This window comes from Electrona antarctica (genome assembly GCF_951216825.1).
Source record: "Electrona antarctica genome assembly, chromosome: 2".
Lineage (NCBI taxonomy): Eukaryota > Metazoa > Chordata > Actinopteri > Myctophiformes > Myctophidae > Electrona > Electrona antarctica.
This window is the reverse complement of record NC_136807.1, coordinates 18291181-18306855: the sequence shown is the minus strand read 5'-3', so window position 1 is coordinate 18306855 and position 15675 is coordinate 18291181. Positions and strand designations below refer to the sequence as shown.

Genomic DNA, 15675 nt, shown 5'->3' with positions numbered 1-15675 from the left:
TGCTGTCGAGGGTGGAGGCAGCTCTACTGTTGACCGCATGAAGGCTATCTCTCAACAAGAGATACGTCATTTTAGTTTTAAACATATCTTCAGAAAATATGCAAACCTGGACATTGTAAACCTATGCAGTCTGTTCTTACTAAGAAGATAAGCTAACTTTGCCATTGGGCGGTAAAGTCAATATCATATCAGAGGAAGTTTAACCACATAGACATTTTGTTACAGTACATCTTGAACATTGTGAAATTGTTCTGGAGTTCATTTCCTATGATAAGGGTTGACACAAACCTTATGATAGGACATTTCCTATGATAAGGGTTGACACAAACCTTATGATAGGAAATTTGCTTGCCAAGTTTAAATTATTTCTGCTATTCTTGTCGATTTCTTGTCAAAGAAAAGTGTGTCTATGATAAACAATGATTTCCATTTCCATCATCTCCTCCCCACTGTACTTAGCTCTGATCCATAGCTCTAATGCGTTGCATTTAGAGCTATGTTAAAAGGGGATTTTGTTTACACCGGAAAAAAAAACTTTTAGTTACTCCACCGCGCCTTCTACCGATATTGCCCAGAGAATTGCCTCATAGAGAATATTTTTCCTCTGGTGAAAAAAAATCCCTTTCTGGCCAAAAGGTACCTTTTATACGTGTGGTGGGGGGCTCAGAGTGCTTCCACTAAGGCAAGTAGACTTTATACGTGTGGTGGGGGGCTCAGAGTGCTTCCACTAAGGAAAGTACCTTTTATACGTGTGGTGGGGGGCTCAGAGTGGTGGGGGGCTCAGAGTGTGGTGGGGGGCTCAGAGTGTGGTGGGGGGCTCAGAGTGTGGTGGGGGGCTCAGAGTGTGGTGGGGGGCTCAGTGTGGTGGGGGGCTCAGAGTGTGGTGGGGGGCTCAGAGTGTGGTGGGGGGCTCAGTGTGGTGGGGGGCTCAGAGTGTGGTGGGGGGCTCAGAGTGTGGTGGGGGGCTCAGAGTGGTGGGGGGCTCAGAGTGTGGTGGGGGGCTCAGAGTGTGGTGGGGGGCTCAGAGTGGTGGGGGGCTCAGAGTGGTGGGGGGCTCAGAGTGTGGTGGGGGGCTCAGAGTGGTGGGGGGCTCAGAGTGGTGGGGGGCTCAGAGTGTGGTGGGGGGCTCAGAGTGGTGGGGGGCTCAGAGTGTGGTGGGGGGCTCAGAGTGGTGGGGGGCTCAGAGTGGTGGGGGGCTCAGAGTGGTGGGGGGCTCAGAGTGGTGGGGGGCTCAGAGTGGTGGGGGGCTCAGAGTGTGGTGGGGGGCTCAGAGTGGTGGGGGGCTCAGAGTGTGGTGGGGGGCTCAGAGTGGTGGGGGGCTCAGAGTGGTGGGGGGCTCAGAGTGGTGGGGGGCTCAGAGTGGTGGGGGGCTCAGAGTGCTTCCACTAAGGAAAGTAGACTTTCTAACGACACAACCCGCGTTTGTTTTGGTGAGTAGCAAAAACGTTCTTTTTATTTACGCTAAAGACGAGAGGCTGGTCTGCATTCATGCGAGCGGCGGAAGTTGAGAGTAACATAGCTCTAAATGCAACGCATTAGAGCTATGGACCAGAGCTACCACTGTACTGTCCATGTCTCTAAATGCAACACATTAGAGCTATGGACCAGAGCTACCACTGTACTGTACATGTCTCTAAATGCAACACATTAGAGCTATGGACCAGAGCTACCACTGTACTGTACTGTACATGTCTCTAAATGCAACACATTAGAGCTATGGACCAGAGCTACCACTGTACTGTACTGTACATGTCTCTAAATGCAACGCATTAGAGCTATGGACCAGAGCTACCACTGTACTGTACATGTCTCTAAATGCAACGCATTAGAGCTATGGACCAGAGCTACCACTGTACTGTACATGTCTCTAAATGCAACACATTAGAGCTATGGACCAGAGCTACCACTGTACTGTACTGTACATGTCTCTAAATGCAACGCATTAGAGCTATGGACCAGAGCTACCACGGTACTGTACATGTCTCTAAATGCAACACATTAGAGCTATGGACCAGAGCTACCACTGTACTGTACATGTCTCTAAATGCAACACATTAGAGCTATGGACCAGAGCTACCACGGTACTGTACATGTCTCTAAATGCAACGCATTAGAGCTATGGACCAGAGCTACCACGGTACTGTACATGTCTCTAAATGCAACACATTAGAGCTATGGACCAGAGCTACCACTGACTGTACATGTCTCTAAATGCAACACATTAGAGCTATGGACCAGAGCTACCACGGTACTGTACATGTCTCTAAATGCAACACATTAGAGCTATGGACCAGAGCTACCACTGTACTGTACATGTCTCCACTCCTCTGTCCCTCATCACCTCATCTCCTGTCCTCTTTTCTAATAATATTCATTTTAATGTGTCAGTCTTATTAGGATCATAACCAAGATGTCCTCCCCCACGTCTCCTCTCCTCTCCTCTCCTCTCTCTCCTCTCCTCTCCTCTCCTCTCCTCTCCTCTCCTCTCCTCTCCTCTCCTCTCCTCTCCTCTCCTCTCCTCTCCTCTCCTCTCCTCTCCTCTCCTCTCCTCTCCTCTCCTCTCCTCTCCTCTCCTCTCCTGTCTGTCCTTTCACACTGAACATTCAGTCTTACATCCACATCACTCAGATACAGAGAAACTTGTACAACTTGGGGGAGTGTGTGTGTGTGTGTGTGTGTGTGTGTGTGTGTGTGTGTGTGTGTGTGTGTGTGTGTGTGTGTGTGTGTGTGTGTGTGTGTGTGTGTGTGTGTGTGTGTGAGCGCACGCGTAGCGTGTGTTGGTGTGAAATGTTCTTGCGGAACAACATGTGCCCCCTCTGAAATGACTCATCTCATATTTATAACATTAGAGATTCATAATCCCTGGGAGGGAAAAGGAAATGTGAAAGAGAGAGGAGTTGAGAGGAGAGAGAACACACGCACTTTGCTCTGAAACTTTGTCTTTGAGGTTGTACTAATATTGACTTTAACTTTGCAGTGAGACAAACATGTCAAAGAGTAGGTCAGTTGTGTCTGTGTGCAGTCTGTACACACGTGTGTGCATGCATGTGAGGCTAGCTGTTAGAATATGAACGTGTTAAAAGTACTACATGTTTTACTTACTGTACGGTAAATAAGTATCAAAACTGCAATGTAAAAATATACATTTACTTGAGTGAGTATTGTCATAAAAATATACTTAAAGTACCAAAAGTAAAAGTACCCATTTCATAGGTTTAAAATGTATTAAAAACATTTGAAAATAGCAGATCTACAAGCTTGCAACGCATCGCGACGCATTGTGAGTTTGTAGATCGGCTATTGAGCCGTGAGATTGAGTTTGTGAGCTTGAACCGTGAGATTAACGGGAGAAAACTAAAAATCTGGAGTACATCGGTTGAAAAGGGTTAAAAAGAGGGAGAGTCGTGCTCTAATCGGGAGAGTTGGCAGGTGTGCAACAGCTTACAACATACTGTCAGAGGCAGGCAGGCAGTCAAAACCATGGAGAAGTCCTATCAGGCACATCCCAGGGAGGGAGGAGGCAATAATCCAAGTAACGGGCAAAAAGGTCAGAAACACTTACTCCGAAAAACATAGGAACATAGAAGGCTATTTGAGCTTTGAGGTTTTTGATACGGGTCGTACTGTATGATATGAAGTGATGTATTTTTATGTGCAAGAGCAAAACTATGACCTAATGTCTAACAGTTTTCTGTTGCTATCAGTGGTGCGCCAACATTTTCATGTCAAGGACCCTCAAATTATATATATTTAGCCGTGTGGACCCCATCTCAAAATATTTTTTATATATTCATCTATTTAGCAATGATTTGAGTTACAAATGTTCGAATTAAATATGTATTTATATTCAAAGATTTACACAATTGCCACGGGTGAAATTTTCTACCTTACAACTGCCCCGAGAGAGAGGATGCATGTCTCTCCCATCTTTAAGGGACTATTATCTAGCAGCTCAGCTAAGACCCTTGGTATATTGGTGTAACCGACCCTACATTGCAAAATGGAAAAGCATAGAGTTATCCCTGATGGATATACCAATACAGTCACTATTAGGTTGCACTGACAGAGACAAAGGACTGTTTCAGACGAGGAGTCAGTGGGTAAACTTATCGTTCAAAATATGGCTGGAAGTTGTTAAACGCTTCCAGCTTCAGAGGGAGGCAAAACTTTTAAGTTGGCCAGCATATGACCCTGACTTCATACCAGCAGTATTAGACAATAGGTACAAACAATGGCACCACAATGGCATCACCTCTATATGTACTATGATTAGAAATGGAGATATTGATAGTTTTGAAAACTTAAAGCAGAAATATGGGTTGGCTAACCAGGACTTTTATAGATACTTGCAGGTAAGGGATTATTTTGGTAAAAAGGTAAAAGGGTCTGCTCCAGGTATTACAACAAGCCTAATCACTATATTTACAAATGCTTATGGCTCAGGAAGTAATAGGGGTCTTGTAAGTAAACTATATAATGGACTTATGTCGTTGAAAAAGGATTCTACAATATATGTGAAAGAGCGATGGGAAAAAGAGATGGGCATTGATATAAGTGATGAAGTATGGATGAATACATGGAAAACGCAATCAACGACCACTAATTCCTTGATTTGGAGAGACTTTTGTTGGAAAATCCAGATTCGCTTCTTTATTACTCCAAAACAGAAGTCCAAACAGACTGGCAACCTGGACTGTTGGAGAGAATGTGGAGATACAGTGGTTGATCATGCACATGTCTTTTGGTCTTGTCCTGTAATTCAACCATTAAGGAAGTGACAACACTTATCTCAAACATTATGGGTTTTGGAATAGATGATACATTCACATCTTTGTACCTAGGACAACTCCCAGATGGGCTAAATCAGGATGACTCCTACTTACTTAAGATTTTACTTGTAGCAAGCAAAAAAGCTATTACAAGAAATTGGTTACAAAAGAATTGTCCTACTGCTGACCTATTTATCAACATTGTGAAACAACTACATCTCCTAGAACAGATGACCTTTTCTTTAAGACTGCAAAAAGAGCTGGGTGAAAGAAGATGGGAGAAATGGATAGAGTATTTAGCTGGGGGGGCGGATATGGAGTGAATATGGGCTGTGTCTTTCCGGTTGTCAATAAATCCAAAAGTCTGTAATATGTATTGTTGTTGCTTGTTGCTGTACATCCCATGACCTCATTTGTTTGTTTGTTGTTTTTTATTGTTGTTTTTTATTAATTATTATTCTGTTTCTTCTGTTGATGTTTTTGTTTTAATGTATGCCTTGTTTGTCTTTTGTGTCTCTTGCATATTCAAAAATTCAAAAAATAAAGAGTTAAAAAAAAAAAAAAAAGATTTACACAATTGTTCACATGTTTCCAGAACAGCAGATCTACAAGCTCATGAGCTTGTACAGTATATCTGCTATTTTTTAATAGATATAGCTAAATTCTAAAATGACGTAGATGCTTTTCCCAGTTTTAATCACTAACAATACATCTGAATGTACAATAAATAAAAACAACTCCAGTACATTTAACACTCATCTCTCCCCATGCATTGCTGTCCTCTCCAGCCTCCTCCTTGCTGTCCCATCGTTTTGTGACGGTCCGTCGTGGGAGCCCCGCCTCTCGCAGCGGCCTCATCCAACCAGGAGACACTCTGCAGGCCGTGGAGGGGAGGTCGGTGGTCTCGCTCCCACACAGAGAACTCACGCACATACTGAGGAGAGCAGGGAACTCTTTGAGACTCACAATCACACCCAGAAACAAAGACGCAAGTGGGTATCACGCACACACACACACACACACACACACACACACACACACACACACACACACACACACACACACACACACACAGGCACACGCACACGCACAACAGCACATGCACTCTCTTTGACATATACACATATTTAGATTCAGTAAGTAGCAGAGAAAACAAAATAGACATACAGTACACACACATACAGTGCACACACACACACACACACACACACACACACACACACACACACACACACACACACACACACATTTCTGATTATATATACTGATTATTTCATAATTATTTTGAATACATATAAGTGCTTCTTTAACTCTTCTGTCTTTCACCCTCCAGACCCTTCCAGCCAATCAGAAGCAGCAGAGTTAGACGTCGATGGCAGGTTGAGGAAATCTACCAGAAGTCAGAGGACAAAGGTCAGAATGAATTCACTTATCACTGGATCATAATAATGTACTGTACATGTATAATTTCCTATGAACAGGACTACATTCACTACCTACTGTACTAGCAAATACACACTAGACAAGCATTGTACCTACAAATAATAGGCCTACACAAACATATAGCAAGTACACATCGAAACATTGTAATATATGCAAAGTTACTATCTAATAACTAGTAACTAGCACATAATACAGTACAGTATCAAAACTAATTCTACTCTACAGGATGGACACAAATATTGTTTCAAAACACCCAGTTGAATATCCAGTACATTCTACTGGGTGCTACTGTATGTATGTATGTATGTATGTATGTATGTATGTATGTATGTATGTATGTATGTATGTATGTATGTATGTATGTATGTATAGTTTGTGTGGTCATATTGCTGCTGCAGCTAGTTTTTGTTTTGAAACAAACCTAGTATGAATACACGCTGCGTGGTGTTTTGTTTCCTTACGAGTTGGAAGTTGGAGAAGATCACATACTGTAGTAGTATACTTTTCTTTATAATGACAAACTACTGTACATACCACATAGTATGCACGGCAGCAAATCCATCTGTGCTCTGTCTGTCTCTCTAATAGGAATCCAGGTTCTACCGTGTAGATTTGGAGAGAGGTCCAACAGGCTTTGGCTTCTCCCTGCGAGGGGGCAGTGAGTACAACATGGGTCTGTATGTTCTGGGGCTGATGGAGGGAGGACCAGCCCAACGCAGCCACAAGATACAGGTACACACGGCACGCACACACGCCACGCCACGCCACGCCACACCACGCCACGCCACACCACGCCACGCCACGCACGCACGCACGCACACACACACACACCACAAAGTATCCAACAGGGCCTAACTACAATATCTTTTAGATAGATTATGATGAGTAGATACATTTTTGTATACTCATTCTAAAGTCGATGTTCACTTGGTTTACATTCCCAGCTTCAGCTATATTCTATGAATGAAGATTATTCTGTTCTTTTGTTTTCTATTTTATTTCAGGTTAGTGACCAGCTGGTGGAGATAAATGGAGACAGTACATCAGGAATGACTCACTCTCAGGCTGTAGAACAGATCAGGAGAGGGGGACATCGAATACATCTGGTCCTCAAGAAAGGAAATGGATATGTTCCTGATTATGGTACAATATATATTTTTACTGTACTAAATAATAATACTATACTGTTAAATAGTATACTGTACGGTATATAGGCTAATGAACAGCAATGCAGTCATTATTGAGAAATAAGCTCACACATCCTAAAGGGGTTTATTTGTCAATAATAAACACCTCGATGTTCATTATGACACTTACTGTACTACACAGCTAACAATTTGGGTATAAAAACAATAATGATTTTACTGATTTTATTGCTTTTATTGATGAATTGCTTCTGCTAAAGACAAAGACAAACTTCCCGCATGTGCAAATTCACGTATAAGTGTTTGTCAATTTGTGACTTTCACTGTGTCGATCAATGCAAAGATATTTTGATTAGATTATGGAATACAGGCTGACAAAATAATCAATTTCTGACTTATTCAATCATTCAAAAGATGGCGCTTTGCTCTCTGATCCTACAATATCCAGAATCCACTGCAAAGTCTGAGCAGTCGTTGAAGTTGCCACTGGTGGCCTCTAGTGGCAGAGGGAGATTGGCTGTAGTTTTTGATATCCGTGCGACTACATTGACTCAAAGTGTTCTTTTAGTTGAATTTCTTACCAGAATATTTTATTTCACTTGAACTTTCTTTCTCTTCTTCTTTTCTTTAATGTTCTCTCTGTCCTGTCTGCATCTTTTATCACTTCCGTGTCCTCCTCTCTCCCTCCTCCGATACTCGTCTATCCTTTACTTTCCTCTTGTACCGGCACCCTGTGTGACTCCTCCCTCCACTGTCCTTTACTGTCTGTCTGTCTGTCTGTCTGTCTGTCTGTCTGTCTGTCTGTCTGTCTGTCTGTCTGTCTGTCTGTCTGTCTGTCTGTCTGTCTGTCTGTCTGTCTGTCTGTCTGTCTGTCTCTCTCTCTCTCTCTCGCTCTCTCTCTCTCTCTCTCTGTCTAGTTGAATTGTCCAGTCTGTCTCTATGTATGACCAACTCTAAGCAGGGGGAGCCATGCTTCTATGTGATTGGACGGACAGAGTCCACGCGGTTGGTGACCCCTCCTCCTTTACACCTTTTCATTTTTTTCCATCTATCGTCTTCATTTCCTTTCTTTCTTTCCATTCTCATCCCTCCATCCTGCGTTTCCACTGATCACCGCTAGCAGCTAACAGGATTGTAGCCGTCATCTGTCAAGTCACATGGTAATCATATGATAGACTACAATACAATAGAAACTTTACTCTCCACAGATGTGGACATAAATAGTCTCCAGTACAGACCAAAACCTACTCTACCTCAGATTGTTCGGAACCAGGTACTGGTTCTGGGCACCAGAACCTACTCGGCCCCAAACAACACATTCTTACTCCCAAGACCGGCAAGTGGTTACCGTCTCAGGGTTACAGAGACTAGTGGTTAACGTCTCAGGGTTACAGAGACTAGTGGTTAACGTCTCAGGGTTACAGAGACTAGTGGTTAACGTCTCAGGGTTACAGAGACTAGTGGTTAACGTCTCAGGGTTACAGAGACTAGTGGTTAACGTCTCAGGGTTACAGAGACTAGTGGTTAACGTCTCAGGGTTACAGAGACTAGTGGTTAACGTCTCAGGGTTACAGAGACTAGTGGTTAACGTCTCAGTGTTACAGAGACTAGTGGTTAACGTCTCAGGGTTACAGAGACTAGGAAGGTGTGTGTGTGTGTGTGTGTGTGTGTGGGGGGGGGGGTTACGATTATGTCCCTTAACATCGTTTCAACAGTTTTTTGCCTAACAAGTAGAGGCTGTATTCTGAGCTCCCCAAGAGGTCTTTCTGAGAAACTTCACAGAATTGAATCTGGAATCCAGATAAAGTACTGAAAAAGACTACAAAAGTACACAGAGACGTGCATGTTGTCAGCCGGTCTAAATGGGTTAACACCATAGACCCCGCCCACTAAGCTTCACAAGCTTTATCAGGCTAGTTTTAAACAGCTGTGTCTGTACCTGTAATCCCCTGGTATTTAACTGTATTTACCCAGAATACATCTGAATCAAAGATATAATTATACAACAATAGATAACCATTTATATTTGTAATTTATTTTATATACAGCAACTTGTTAAATAGAGAATATCATGGTCACAAAATCATTTCATCAATTTACAATTTACAATTTAGGCATTTAGCAGACGCTCTTAATCCAGAGCGATTTACAATAAGCAAGAACAAAAAGCATGGGAATACATCACATATGTAAAAATGCATTTACCGCGAAACATAAGCGTAAGCATCATCATTTCATTGCATGAGGAAAATCACAAAAGGAAGTTCATGACTATGTTGTTCATTGCCATAACATTGTTTTTCATGACTGTAAACGTCATAAACAATAGCAACATTATGTTTATTTCTGCACAGCCAAAACCATGGTAACATGACTCCTCTTTCCTCTCTCAGACCCTGAGGGGGGGTCACCCATCCCTCCGAAGGAGCATGGTGTGGATCCAGTAACCATGACAACCGCCTCCGTCATCAGCATGGTAGGAGAGCAGAGGAGAGGAGGAGGAGTAGAAGGAGGGAGGCAGAAGAACAGAGGAGGAAGGAGGGTGACGGCTCCCGATCTGGATCTAGACCAGGTAGAGGAGGAGGCGCGGGACAGCCAGAGACTGGGGAGGAGACACATGGAGGCCATGGAGGATGGAGGGAGTGAGGAGGAGGAGGTGGAGGTGGGGGGAGGGAGGGAGAGGCAGAAGAGGAGCAGAGGGAGAGAGAGGAAGAGGGACATGGAGAGAGAGGAGGGAGAAGGTAGAGAAACACAGGAATGGAGAAACAGTGGAGAGGAGGGGGGAGGAGAGAGAAGAAGAGATGAGGCAGAAGAGACAAACGTCACGCACCCTGCAAAGAATTCTGGGACCTCTCCCTTCTCGTCCAGTCAGAATGTTGCGTTCTCCTTCCTCATGCCACTGGGCGAACAACACCACCCGTCTGACAGCGAGTCAGAGATCAGCCAATCAGCGGCCAGCATGGCCGCTTGGCAGGCGGCCTCACAATGCAGGGAGAATTCTGATTGGAGGAGTGCTGAGTCGGCCTGGCGATCCGGCGAAGCCCCTGGGCCGTGGTTAGAGCCCAGCCCACAGAGACTGACACAGGTTCTGATTGGGAGCCGCCTCAGGAGGCGGGCCTTAGCGGGAGGGCTTGATCTCTAATTGGCCAGCAGTAAAGCCATCTCTCTCATTGGCTTACTCAAGAAGGCTCATTTGAAGATCGAAAGACGTTTGTTGATTGGCCAGCTGAGATGTAAGGACCTGCCCTTCCTGTGTCCTTTTGGACCACTCCGTTTTTGGTTGGACGATAAAAATGTACCAGAGACTAATGCCATCTCCTGATTGGCTGGCTGACAGAGCAGCTTCAGGATTATTTTCTTTGATTGGCTAGCTCTCCCCATGTCCATACCAGTAGAGCCAATGACACAGCAGCCCTGCAACATGTAGAGCCACCCCTTCCCAAACCCTCTAAATGTTCTATGATGTTCTCTCATCCTTTAACAATAACAATTAACCCTCCTCCTCGTCTTCATTTGCATTATATTGAACTGTTTTTTTAAATTGATTATTATGCAATGAAACAATAACAAAATGCATCAGAAGCCTTATATGGATGGCTTTAGTTTAATTTGTTAAGCCATACATTGTATAGGATCAACGGAATTATGAAAGATTTAAAAACATAATTATATTTGCTTGCTTGCTTTGGAATAAGGGATTATAGCCTATGTTCCCTGATGCATTTCAAATATTACCAGAGCCATATAGGCAGAGTTAGTCCATTGCCATGGTGACATGGACCACATCGTAAACAGCAGCTGTTATAGGACCACTGGTCCTCCATAAATAACATGGTTGCCTGTGGAGGCTATACTCTGTGGATGTATGTCTCTGGGACATACCAAGTGCCTCTTGTATTATTGAACACTCATTGTGAACATTCTGAACACTCGTACATTTAATCACATACATGATAGCACTCACACATAACACTCCTTGTGAACATACATAGCATTTACACTACTCAGTCAGTACTCACCTTGTACTGAACATAACAAGCACTTACTGAACACACTAGGGCTGTCACTTCTCGGAATTGAATCTATAAAAAATTACCAATTTGAAGAGGTAAGGAACATAATACAGTCAAAATAATGTTTGTGTCGCTTTAAAAAACCCCAGTTACAGTATGAGCTACTGTACCATATTACATTAACACTAGGGTAGCTACTGTATATCCTTATTGTTGAGTTATTCAACTCTGTCCCCTGCTGGGGACACAGAGTACTGCTTGTTTTATATCGACCCCAAATTACTGCTTGTTTTCTATCCTACCAGGGCCCCTGGTAGTGCCTCTTTTCTATCCTACCAGGGCCCCTGGTAGTGCCTCTTTTCTATCCTACCCTGAGCCCTAGTAGTGCTTGTGTTATCCTACAATGACTCTCCCTATTTCAGGTTTTATATCCTTCAACTGGCGTGTATGCCAGTTACCTGATGTCTTTAACCCTCTGGTTAACCAGTTAAACATTAAAACAAAGATTATTATTTTTTAATAACACACACACACACACGCACACACACGCACGCACGCACGCACGCGCGAACGCATGCACACAGTAAAAAGCACTTCCATCCATTTTGTCACACTGTGATACCTGTCTGCCCATAGTTGTGTTCATGTACAGACTTACATACTTACACACTTACATAATTATGCATGCACGCATGCACAGACCCCCCCCCCCCCACACACACACACACAAACACACACACACACACACACACACACACACACACACACACACACACACACACACACACACACACACACACACACACACACACACACACACACACACACACACACACTTTTGTCCACCTTTACCTTTAGCCCACACCTTGCCTTGATCACTCTTGCCTGTTGCTGAATCCTCTCCCAGTCTTTCTTTCTCTTTCAGTCTAAATATGTAGCGAGTGAATCGGGTACTCAAGGGCATTTTGATACAAATCTTCTATGCAGTGCTTTTATAATTGTTTGTTTGTTGTACAAATTCATGTTGCTGCCAAGTCAACAAAATGACGTTTCCTGTTGAAAAACAAAGGAATTCAGGATGCATCCGATCTTTGAATTCAACGAATTCACGATGTCTGATCTTTGATGATGTCTGAGCTTTGATGATGTCTGATCTTTGTCATCAATGAATTCATGATGCATCTGATCTTTGACTTTGCCAAAGAGCATCAACTGTCTGAGGAAGAGAAAGTACCTTCAACCTGATCATTTCTGCCCTACAGAGACAAGCTGCAGAACCTGTAGTGTTTTAAAGGTCACACGTTTTAGAACTCTCATCAATAACAAGTCACTTATTTGGTGAAACAGGAGATCAACTTTTTGTTTTTATTGCTCTTTTCACTAGTCAGACTAGTCAGGATTGTCTCTGTAGGACAGACCCTGCTGTTTGTCTGTAGGACAGAACATTAAAGGTTTAGTTTAACACATTCAATGTATCAGTAGAATTTGTTCTGGAGGTGTGTCATAGTGGTACTGAGCGTACAGACAGACAGTCTGTCAGCCAAACGCTAATGCATCTAATGTATACCTCGTCCTCAGCAATAACAGCCTCTGGGTCCCAATGCAGCATGTAGCTTAAACATCTACAGCGTGTGTACACACATGAGCATGCACGCACACACAAGCATGCACACACATAAAAAAGCTAAGTTGTGTATGAGAGGCAAGCTAACAATATGTTTCTACTTGATTGTCCTACTGAGACAAACAAAAGCAAGTACTTTGTGTGTTTAGGTAATGTTAGGTAATGATTCTACCATAAATGATAACTAAGTAGATATACTACATTACAGTATATCTACTTGTTTGTCTCAATTAGGACAGACAGATGCTGTTGTTTGTCTCAATTAGGACAGACGGATATGTTGGCCCTTTGCCTGTTGAGACATGTATTTGTTCTCTAACTCTCTTTATTTATTTATCTCTCTCTCTCTCTCTCTCTCTCTCTCTCATTGCTGATTGTGGTGAAGGAGTGGTACTGTACAACCAGCGGCCTTTGAAAACAAAAAAGGGCAATTAATGTAATTGTGCATACTGTATTCGATGGAAAAATGTTTTATAAAAAGACTGCTGATGATGTTTATTATACTGATGTCAACAACTTAATGATTTTGTGATTTCTGATGTTTGCAACAAAAAAAAAAGTATTTTTGATCCTTAAACTCTGCTTGATGCAGACGAAAGCCAACCAGCAAATCAATTTACCAATCAGCCAGCCAGTAACCCAACCAATTGGCTAGGCATCCAGCCAATCAACCAGCCAGTTACCCAACCAATTGGCTAGGCATCCAGCCAAATCAACCAGCCAGTTACCCAACCAATTGGCTAGGCATCCAGCCAAATCAACCAGCCAGTTACCCAACCAATTGGCTAGGCATCCAGCCAAATCAGCCAGCCAAACCACATGCTTTACCAAAGCCATACAGAGAAATAATTAAGCCACATTAGTACATCTTCTCTACAACTATGGTTTAGCAGTTCAGTTTGTTTAATCAACAGCTAGAACACAACAGCTGAATTCACAATGGAGCAGAACCTGCAGTGGTTTAGATCTGGTGCCCTGGCTGTCCAAACAGTAACAAGTATTATGTATTTGGTTTAGCCAGACAACGTACTGTGGGCAAATTGTGCATTACAACGACAGTTTTCTACTGTTGGCCACTGGGCAGCTCCACGTAATCAATTAGAGGTATACAGTATACCTTGCTCAAGGGTACTTTAATAGTTTAACCACACACACACACACACGCACGCACGCACGCACACGCGCACACACACACACACACACACACACACACACACATGCAGGGCTGGCAAGCATGCTGCAATGTGGTATTCTAAACTATTAAATGTAGCCATCATGTAGATGAACAGTCAGACAGACAGACAGACAGACAGAACCTTGCTATTAACCCCACCTTCACCCTAAGTGACTGATGTTTTTACAGTAACTACAGTGTGTGAGCCGTCTCCTGTACATACACTCGCCATGGAAACATGGTGAAGGCAGCTTAGCTGCTGAAACCTTTTTTTTTAAATGTCTAACTAAATTATTGCATCAGAGCTACAAGTGTGCGGCTACTTCTATATTTTTATGCTTGTTTTCATTTGCCGGCACCTCGTTACAGGTGTGCGTTTCACCTATTTTAAACTCTTTATTGTCCAGTCGTCATGGAAACACCACTTCTGTTCATGCAGTCTCATTTCTTGTACACAGTCACCACGGATATACATGTACAGATTTTTGAAAAGTTTGTGTTATGGAATGACAATGATAATGTATGGATACTGAATGCAGCTGAAAGATGTTTTGAACTGAAGAAATAAAATAAAATGACTTGCAGATGATGTAACATGAATTCAATGTGTTTGATTATGATGATTATGAATAAAACAAAGGTTTGAGGATTTACCTGCCTTATTAATGATATTACTGTATATTGATTATCTCCAAAATGGTCCCAATTTCTCAAATTTGAAAGCACTATATTTCTAAAACTATGAAACATTTCAAAGATTAATTTTATGTCCACCATAAAATTAACCTAAATAGGTTTAAGTTTCTACGTGTAAGTATGTAGGACTAGTAGCATGCCAAAGTGCCATTGAGAATTGCCATTGAGAATGCATTGGGCGTTTAAGTTAAATAACTCAGAAACTACAAAACATTTCAAAGTAAGTTCCAGCATGTGTCTCCACAGTAAGCTGAATTATATAAAAAGTGTGAATGGAGTTTCTAGGTGAAAGTGTTTGCCATGAAAGGTGAAAGTGAGAAAGTGATTTTTTGACGTGCCAATATCTGCCATTGAGCCCCATTATACATTTCTCATATTTGGTTTCGGACTATAGTCCCCATGGACTATATATAGTCCATGGACTATATGGACTATAGTCTATGGACTATATAAAAAAAACGTGACAAAAAAGCGTGAAGAAAAAACATGACTATAGTCCATGGACTATAGTCCATATACCGTAGTCCATGGACTATACATGGATCCATATAGTCCATGGACTATAGTTGTGGTTTTTGAGGATTTGAAAAAAAGATGAAAATACTATAGCATGTAATTTGGCATGAAAAGTATGAAAAAAAAGAAGTATGAAAAAAAAACGACATACTATGGTCCATGGTTTCGGATGGCATACTATAGGTCTTTTTTTGTGGTTTTTGAGGATTTAAAAAAAAATCACGAAATAGGCCTACTGTTCATGGTTTCGGACAGCACAAACCTAAGTTTGTGCTATTGCCATTGAGAATGCATT

General features: G+C 42.5%; 1 protein-coding gene across 1 annotated transcript in view; it reads left to right on the top strand.

Annotated features, from left to right (window-relative positions):
• The window catches only part of magixa (MAGI family member, X-linked a), a gene marked incomplete at its 3' end in the record, with an annotated part of 31992 nt that extends 21493 nt beyond the window's left edge, over positions 1–10499 (top strand). The window contains exons 16-21 of the mRNA XM_079514110.1: positions 5558–5761; positions 6103–6182; positions 6801–6944; positions 7217–7355; positions 9751–10019; positions 10098–10499. Of these exons, the coding sequence (XP_079370236.1) occupies positions 5558–5761; positions 6103–6182; positions 6801–6944; positions 7217–7355; positions 9751–10019; positions 10098–10499 (1238 nt within the window). The remainder of the gene's footprint in view (positions 1–5557; positions 5762–6102; positions 6183–6800; positions 6945–7216; positions 7356–9750; positions 10020–10097) is intronic.
• Positions 10500–15675: the final 5176 nt, after the last annotated feature.